The following is a 9,682-nucleotide window of genomic DNA, read 5'->3' as shown; positions in this document are numbered from 1 at the left end:
CTGTGCATGTATTGGCTGCCATGTCTGCCTGCACAGGTCTGAAGGCCTCCAGGGCACAAAGTGATAAAGGACCCAGTATAAAGGCACGTTTATTCCCTCAGTTTTTTAAATTTAAACATACATTAAACCACCGGTTTAACACTTCATACATTCTAATATCTTAGACATCTGAGAGAGGAGGGAAAATTACTGTTTCTGCAGAGGTCAAAGGACACTTCTAATTTCAAACTAGACCTAGGTTGTTTCAGGAGGCTGCTTCTGTCCCAAAATTTGAGTATGGTTGTATTTTACAGAAAATTTTGCTCCTTGGGAACAATGGTCTATGTTGGCATCAAATGGTATAAATCACTTTTGGTGTGCTTGTAACACTTGTGCCTCACCATTTGCAAACTTGTATTTTAGGTGTCAGAAGGGTTGGCAGAAAGCCTGAGCAGCAGCAGTCTCAAGGTGAAGGAAAACCTGGTGAAAGGAGGCCAGACAGAAGACCACCACCTCGTGAACGACGCTTTGATAGACCTGTTGAAGAAAAAGCTGACGGGGGTGAATTCTCCTCTGAAAGGTATGTGCAAAATGTCCTGAAAATGGTTCAGTATGGTTTGTGGAAGGAGATCTATTACTGTTGCAGGTTGATCTTTCTAATAGAGTATTGTTAAATTAATTTAATTGGATATATTTCTGTCTACCATGAATTGTTTGAATCCTTTATTTATGTGCACTATTACACATAGTTTCTCTCGTGCAGTGAGACAGAAACTTCAAATTTTTCAACTTGTGTTTGATTGTGTGCACCATTTGTAATACTGTCGATGAGATCAGGTGGTTCTTGTGATCTTTTTATTACATTTGCTGTCCAAAATCTGCTGAAGATCTGATTCTTTTCGACTTCCAAACAGTGAACCAGTGGTATTTAGCCTGTTAAGAGCAATAGATGTGAATGTGATATAGCAATGCAACATGGTATACAGTTATTTGCAAGCGTGAATAATTAAATAGTTTTTTTAAATAGTTTGCTAATCTCTGACCCCCATCCAAATGATGTATATTATGATTATACAGTAAGCGTTACATGTCAGACTCCAAATCCTTGCTGCAATGTCTCTCTACTGTCTTAATATTTGACATTGACATGTTCTGCATTTTTATTGTACTTTTCATTCATTGTTACCATGAAATTTCACCAACCTGTTGTTCAGTTACTTTTACAATTTCTGGGCCTGCTGGAACAGATGCAAGTTTTTATTGATGAAACTTACTTTGCTTAAGCGGTTAATAGACCATTCCACCAGCTTCTCTCATATTTTCCCTTTCTTATTAAGAAATCAAATGTGCTAATTTAGGATTTGTGAAATATTTAATGTAATAATAATTAAAATATTTATTTAATTGTTTGAGATGGTAGTGCAACTGAAACACTAACAAGGTGGATTACAATCAGAAATATTAATAGTAGTGCTGAGGTTTACTGAGGTGTGTAATTTAGCATGTTCTAACTAGCAGTACAGATGTCAAAAGAAATCTTGGGGTGTTCATCATAAGTTTATGTGCTTAATGTTTGTAAACAGTGCCAGTGTAATTGCAATTCACTGCCCAATCCATGGTATTGAACGGTGCGAGCAATGAACCATGTTCATCTGGAATAATAAAAGGACATATTGAATAAAGTAATCAGACCGCAAAGATGTGGCCTCTGGCCTAGATGGATTGAGTTCATGTATTTTAAAACAATTGGAAAAGCTAACAGAAGCATTAAGGAGTAGTGTACGAGGACTGTTAGATATTTAATGTAGTTCCTATATTTAAGATATGTGAAATAGAATATGTCAGTGAGTTATGGACAAATCAGTGTAATGTCAGTTCTGCAAAAATAATAACTTCCCTAGTAAAGAAGAGCACCTGAAGTGGAAATAGCATGGATTTCAAACGTGAAAATCATGTTGACATATTTTAATTTTTGTTTAAATGAGTTAATAGTCTAGACAGCAGTAATGCAGTAAGTGTAATTTATCTGGAGTTCCGTCAAGAGGATGTGGAGTTGGGGAGGAAGTGGCAAAATGGAGTACCATCTAAGTTCGAGGTTAAGTAAGTAATTGTGGGAATAGAGGGTAGTTATTCAGAATAGGAGACGGTTGATGTATTTCACAGATAAAATAAACCAAAGAACTGCGGATATTGGAAATTTAAAAAACAGAAATTGCTGGAGAAACTGAGTCTGAAGGGTCACTGGACCCGAAATATTAACTCTGCATTCTCTCAACCGATGTTACGAGACCTGCTGAATTTCTACAGGCCAGTTTCTGTTTTTGCTTTTGTTTCACAGTATTTGCTGGATCTCTGCTCTTCATTAAAATGTTTTGGATGTGAATATAGGAGTTGGCAGGTGACACCAAAATTGATGTAGTGGAGAGTGAAGAAGGTAATCTCAGAGTACAGTGGGACCTTGATCAGATGGACCGATGGGCTGAGGAGTGGCAGATGGAGTTTAATTTAGATAAATGTGAGATCTTGCATTTTGGTAAGGCAAACCAGAGCAGGACTGAAACAGTTGATGGTAGGGCCATGGGGAGTCTTGCTGAACAAAGAGATCTAGAGGTGCAGGTGCATAGTTCCTTGAAAATGAAGTTGCAGGTAGGTGGTGGTGAGGAAGGCATTTGCTTGCCTTCATTGGTCAGAACATTTGAGTATAGGATGTGGGATGTTATGTTGTGGCTGTGCAGGACATTGGTGAAGCCATTTTTAGAATGCGGTGCTCAGTTCTGGTCTCCGTGCTGCAAGAATGTTGTTAAATTTGAACTGGTTCAGAAAAGATTTACAAGGATGCCAGTTTGGAGGGTTTGAGCTATAGGGAGAGGCTGAATAAGCTTGGGCAAAAACAGAAGTTGCTGGAATAACTCAGCAGGTCTGGTAGCATCTGTAAAGAAAAAATCAGAGTTGATGTTTTGGGTCCAGTGAGCCTTCCTCAGAACTTTGGAGCAGGGGCTTTTTTGCCTGGAGCATTGTAGGCTTAGGGGTGCAGTTATAGAAGTTTATAAAATCATGAGAAGCAGGGATAAAGTAAATAGCCAAAGTCTTTTTCCCCGGGATAGGGGAGTCCAAAACTAGAGGGCGTAGGTTTAAGGTGAGACGGGATAGATTTAAAAGGGACCTGAGGGCCAAATTGTTCACCACAGGTTGGTGTGTATAAAAAAACAAGCTGTCAGAGGAGGTGGTGGAGGCTGGTACAATTACAACGTCTAAAAGGCATCTGGACGGGTGCATGATAGGAAGGGTTTAAAGGGATATGGGCCATGTGTGGGCAAATGGGACTAGAATCATTTAGGATATCTTGTTGGCTTGGACAAGTTGGACCGATGGGTCTGTTTCTGTGCTGTATAACTCTAATGTGTTAGTGATTTTGATTTTAATTCTAAATTTGTGGATGACACTGAATTTGAAGGCATAGTTGGTGCTGTGGCATACTCTAGCGCAATAACAAGATATTACATTGCAAAATGAAGAATTAATTGACAAATAAAATTCAACACTGATAAGTATGAAATGCATTTTACTTGGATTTGTTATTTGGGAGGTACAAGTCTGGATAGGAGCTAAGAACGAATTGTAGGGGTGGGGCGGGGGTGGTGAAAGGTCAGAAAAGATCTACAAGGATGTTGCCAGGTAGTGGTTGAAGAGACTGGTATTAACTTAAGGGAGAAGTATATAAGCTTGTAACAAGGGAATATTTGGTTACAATTGTAGAATTTGATTTTAAAAAACTGCTAGAGACTTGAGTGGAGCATAAACACTGTCTTGTTTGGGATGAATGGTCTGTTCCTGTCATTTACCTTGCATCATAATGCTGCTATTAATAGCGTCTGTCGGCTGTAGTCACTGGCTTATGACATGATGCTGACCCATACCAGACAAGAATGCCTGATCTGGTTCCTGGGATGTCCATCCATGTGGCACATCTTTAGCTGATCATTTGTTCCACACGCTGCTTCTGTTACTCGGACATCTTTGGTTCCAAGAGTAAGTAAGCAGTTTCAAGTTATTTTGTGGTTGGCCTGGTAAGGTTTTGCAAATCACAGGTATGCACTTCGAATTGGAAAGAAGGGAAGGTGGATTTTAATAAGAAAGACTTGGCGTAACTCATGATTTCTTGCTGAAGCACCGAAATGAATGATTTTGCAGTGCTGGTCTTTATTTTGTAAACGCAAGACATTTTAGATGCTGGAGGCAGTGCACAAACTTCCAAACTATCCAGCCACCTCTTCAAACATCCAACTGCGTGTGGTGAATCTGCTGTTCACATATACCATCTCCAAGCCCATTAACCAAGAATGGAGGCGAGTCATCCTTGAGGTCAAGAATGAGAAGATTTATCTGAAGTGTACCTGAGCTTGGGTCAGTTAGTTGTATTATAATGTAGTTATGTGGTTTAATGAAGACCTCTTGAATAATGCAGGTTAGAGGCCTCCTTCCTTGCTTTTGAGCACCTGTAGGTTTTAATGACTCTTTCTGTGAATTTAATGTGTGATGTACCTGATCCTTAGGGGTTGTGTCAGAACATAGTTAAACATGCTCAAACCTGAATAGATTTTTGACTCGCAGCTCACCTGTATTTGATAGACTTGTAGTTGTGATCCTTTTGAAGGTATAATATTTCAGCATAAGGAAAGACAATTATGACATGCAATATCTGTACTGACCAGAAAGAGCGAGGTTAGTTTAATATATTGTGTGGATGATTGATGTTTGTTCAGGAACAAACATTTGTGGCATGTGGTATCCTTGCAAATGTAAATATGGTTTTTTTCAAAAAAATCCAGATGCTCTACTTAGTGACAGGATTCTTAGTTTTGTTTTAGACATTGGCAAACTCGGATGTTAAAATGCTGCCAGCGTCTGGATGAATGAAGCTACATGTGAAAGTGCAGGCCAGTTTCCCAGAGTAGATAGAAATACCTAATCACTAGTATAACAGTTGGTTTTTCAGCCCAAATTTCATTTCAGTTTTAATAACTTTAAGGGCCTCGTGTGATGTTACACTGATGTTTCAACTGTTTACAAAAATATAAAGCTAGCATCTCCAACAATACTGTGTTTGAACATTTCTCAATTAATTGAGTTACCTAGCTCCAACTCCAAGATAAAGAAACAGCTGTTTTCTTAGCACTGTTCCAAATTGAGAACTTGCCTGAAAGCTAAGTGGCATTTCTGATGGTGATTTGCTCTACAGTGCAAATTTCTTGATTTACAATATTTCAACTATTGCTGCAGGGTTGGTCTTCAAATGAATTGAAAGTAAGTATTCAATGTAGAACTGTTAAGGAGTCCCTTAATGCTGTGTCTGCACTTGCTGGAAGGTTATACTTAGAAGTAACTATTAGTTTCGAAACTCAAGATGTGAAGCCTCTTTTTAGTGGTACCTTGGTGGTAAGAATTAAAATTTGGTAGTGCATCTTGACTTATTTTTAATCTCGAGCACATTTCAATGCCACTAATCTGGGGCATTGTACCTTCTAGTAGCATTCACTTTGTTTACATGATTTCAGTTGCAGTCAGCAGGCTGCTCTTGAAACAGTAACTTGCAGTGCAAAATTGGGTCTGTCATGTGGTCATTATGATGTAAATATTGATTCACGATGTTTGTTTGAAAACATTTCATTGCTGTTATGTACATTGTATCCTTTGGTCATCAGGTTTAAATTCAAAACTGCCTTGGAGCTGCTGTCAGTATTGTAGGTTTTTTTAAAGTCAAATCTTTGTAAATTATGATGCAAGTAGAAATGCATTTTTAAAATGGTTTTCTATAGTTTACTATTGTCAAGTGATATGTTTGCAAGTTCTGTGGAATTTCTGGACCACTAAACAATTGATCTGGCTAAATGCAGTTTACCTTCGGAGTTTTACTTGAGCGTATTTTTTTTTTTTTTTGAAGGTGATCATCTTGCTTTGAGAGCCACCTATACAGTGTAGTGTTACACTACATCTTTATGAGGTACTTTTTTTTTGCAGATGATGTGATTGGGTGTTTGTTTTCAATATATGGACAATACTGGGAAGGCTACATAGATCACCCATTGGTGCTTGCCCTGATGTCTTCAACATCAGTAGTCCTGATCAACCTTCCCTTTTATTGTCTAGTGTGCCAATTGATTTGTTTTAAGTCTTCAGTTCCTATAAATTTTGCATGCACATTAATTTAAGGACTGATTTGTGAGCAGTGCAAAGAAGGACTATTGGGGACTTCTCCACATCTTGAGTTGCATTGGTGACATTGCAGTTGGGGAATGAGTTGTATGAGAACTCTTATGTTCCCTGGGTTTTTGGTTGGTGATGGTATCCAGGTTACATAGTTGCTTCTTCCTTTGTGATGACAGGAAAGGGTAGGAGCTGTTGGAAGTATTACAGTGCTCAAAGGTTGGCATATTGAAAGTTTATATCCACTTTTTGTATTGTACCTGTTTGTTTATTTTATTTTAAGTATTTCTACATTTTGAAGCTTTTGAGCGAAGTCTCATGCTCATCAGGACAATTGCAATCATATCAATAAAGGAGCAAACCAACATCTGTACTGTGATGAGAGGACTGATTCATTGACAAGTGGCCCCTTGATGGTAACGTTGCCCTGAACAATGCAAACATTAATTGTCAATTAATGGTGATGTCTTCAGTCAGCGCAGTACCTCTTGGTTTTCTCTTATATTGGAATTCTTATTGTCTTGATGAGTGCAAGATGAAAAGCTTTGGCCAAGTGTCTTTTTAAAGCAATTCTCAAGTTCTGTTCTACCAAACACCAATTTTTATATTTATTCTTCTTCCGCATATGTTCGTATTTTTCTTTTGCCCAGGTCAGCCCTGTAAGTTTCTTTTCTGGTTTCTTGTTTGTGTGACTCCATCAATTCTTGGTCATGGCCCTGAGTGAAAGGAAGCATGGTGTACAGCTGCTTCTGAAAAAGAATAGTTTGCACTGTAACTTTAATTCACTTGTGGAATGTGGATATTGCTGGCTGAACTAGCATTTAGTGCTCATTCCTTGAGAAGATAGCGATGAATACCTTCATAAACTGCTGCAGCCCACTTGCTGTATGTAGACCCACAATGCAGTTGGGCAGGACAGCCTGAGGATCCTAATATTATACGAGCAGCTCCAGCGTGTATTCAGTTTCTTAACTTACTTTCTGAGTATAGCAGACTGGTAAACTGCTTAGACAGAAAACTGACCACCATGGTTTATAGATCATTGGTTTTAATACTGGTCTTAAAAATTCCACTTAAAACCATACCAAATCGAGCCAGTTGTGGCACTAATCCTACACTAGTTGATTCTTGAGACACTTAAGTGATCTAGTCATCCAACCTGTTGAGACCACTTCATGTTTAATAAATTTAAATGGACCTGTCTGTAACAAGAGAAAAGACATTAATAGTCACATCTGCAAATCTCCTGTGTCTGTGTCTGGGGCTGGTTCCCAGTTTGGAGAAGGCTAGTCCAGCAACATGCGACATAGCAATGGTCACAGTTGTGACTATGATCCAACTCCAGACATTTCTATCACTATCTCTGGGTATATTCAATAGGCTCACTCCTGTAACATGGAGTTCTGCTGCAAACATGCTGCAGGGCAGTCTTTATACGAGTGAATATTCTTGATGTGCAATTTTTATAATGTGGTTGTAATTCAGAATTTTCTCTATACTATGTGCCTCTGAAGCTCAGTAGCCATAGCTAGAGTTTCACCTTGTGCAAGTATTAATGTACTGCATCAGAAGGGTTCTTTGTATCTCTACCGTAGAAATGGCATATTATGCAGCTGATTGAGTGCTTCACCTGAAGTGTAGTTGCTGGACACTACCATCACACAATTAAATGTTTCATTCACAGTTGCTGTTTAAACACACTCTTGCATTTTTCAGTATTTTTGAGCTACTGCTGTTCTAACACTATATTCTGTCTTCAATATTTTAATAGATACTTGACAGTGATCCTTTGGGTAGTGTAGGTGGCTCCCTGTTTATAATACGGGGGAAAAAATACAAAAAACTTGTGTGCATGCATTTATGATTGTGATGACAAATTTTAATTAATGTCAAAGAATCAGATCAGTTAATTCTGGTCAAACTTCCACACTTTTTTCAACTACACTAGAATACCCTTAGTTCTATTTTGATTTAATCATGTTTATTTAACTTTCTCTTAAATGTTCAGTTATGATCTTCCTATGAATGTCTTGATAGATTGTCTTCTCCAATTTATCACATGCAACCTTCATTTAGGACTTGGAAGAATTTATAGATTTTAACCCCTTCGTAATTGAATCTTTGTTCAAAAAAAATTACACAACACCATTCAAAACTTCTGCATGCTTCTACAGAGCGTCTGTGGCTTAGTGGTGTTATTGCTGGACTCTGAATGAAAGACCCAATAATGTTCTGGTGACCGGGTTCAAATAACGATACAATAGATGGTGGAATTTGAATTCCGTTCTTAAAAAAGCATCTGTAATGATGACCATGAATCCATTGTCGATTGTCAGAAAAACACATCTGGCTCACTAATGTCCTTTAGGGAAGGAAACTGCCATCCTTACCTGGTCTGGCCTACATGTGACTGCAATGTGGTTGATTCTTAACTGCCTTATGGGCAATTCGGGATGTGCAATAAATTCTGGCCTAGCCAGTGATGCTATCATTATCCTGAATACACTTTTTAAAAATTGTCGCCTTAATTAATCTGATTTTATTTTAGAAATGTAATGTACGTTGTCTCCTTTTAATATCTATAAATTCATGTTTCATCTCTTCTGTGGTCTTTATTTATATGATGGGATGCTATACATTGCACTTAGTGTTAAGTTTGGCTTTTTCAGTTGATCTTTTTGCTTTCCTAGCTTTAGTTTTTATTAAAGCCCTTAAATTTAAGATGCAACACCTTATTTTGCTGAATTTTACCTGCAGCCTTCCATTTCATGATTTGTGCCTTTATGTCATGGGATCTCTCCATGTCTTTCATTTGAGAATTACATTGTTTAGAAGAAGAGATTGCAGTTATATAATACCTGTGTCTTTTGGGGTGTATCACAAATATTTCTCGTGACAATTTGTTTTGGTACAGTTATGTTTGCAGTTTTTGGGATCCTGTATATAGCAATGAGTTTTTAAAAATTGTTGAGAGAAATATCCATCTTATTCCTTCCTCAGTATCGGCTTACCTTATTACCTCTGGACTTGATTATTCCAATGCATTCCTGACTTTTTGAATTCTGTGCTATTGGTGTTTTAAAATGCTGTTGTGAAGCACCATGGAATATTTTAATTGCATTAAAGGTGCTGCATAAATGTAAGTTGCTGTATTGGACTTTGTGTACTCCGATCTAAATGCCACATGCCCATCTAAAGCTTCTGACACTTTCTGATTCTCTGCTTGGATGAAACTTGGATTGCTAGTGCTAAACGTCAGTCAGGCAATGTGTGTAGGTCAGGAAGCTCTAGCATAAATCTCTGGAGCATGTCATTTGATAACTTGTGCATCTCTAACCCCCAACTATGAAGTAGTCTTTCTTGTTGTTGGCCACCTTCCCTTTTATCTAGGGCAGCAACATCTACCATTCCAGAAGTTGATCTGAAGTATCAAAAGAGCAGTGATCTATTGCATGACCTGACCAAACTAAAATATCCGTTTCTTGTATGGTGTAATGTT

General features: G+C 38.0%; 1 protein-coding gene across 1 annotated transcript in view; it reads left to right on the top strand.

The window, feature by feature from the left end:
* Positions 1–398: 398 nt before the first annotated feature.
* Positions 399–9,682, top strand: part of LOC109926858 (plasminogen activator inhibitor 1 RNA-binding protein-like) — a gene marked incomplete at its 5' end in the record, with an annotated part of 33,061 nt that continues 23,777 nt past the window's right edge. The window contains one exon of the mRNA XM_048602080.1: positions 399–559. Within this exon, the coding sequence (XP_048458037.1) occupies positions 399–559 (161 nt within the window). The remainder of the gene's footprint in view (positions 560–9,682) is intronic.

This window comes from Rhincodon typus, chromosome 10 (assembly GCF_021869965.1).
Source record: "Rhincodon typus isolate 14 chromosome 10, sRhiTyp1.1, whole genome shotgun sequence".
Taxonomy (NCBI): domain Eukaryota; kingdom Metazoa; phylum Chordata; class Chondrichthyes; order Orectolobiformes; family Rhincodontidae; genus Rhincodon; species Rhincodon typus.
The sequence above is the reverse complement of the archived record's forward strand: the minus strand, read 5'-3'. Positions and strand labels throughout refer to the sequence as shown.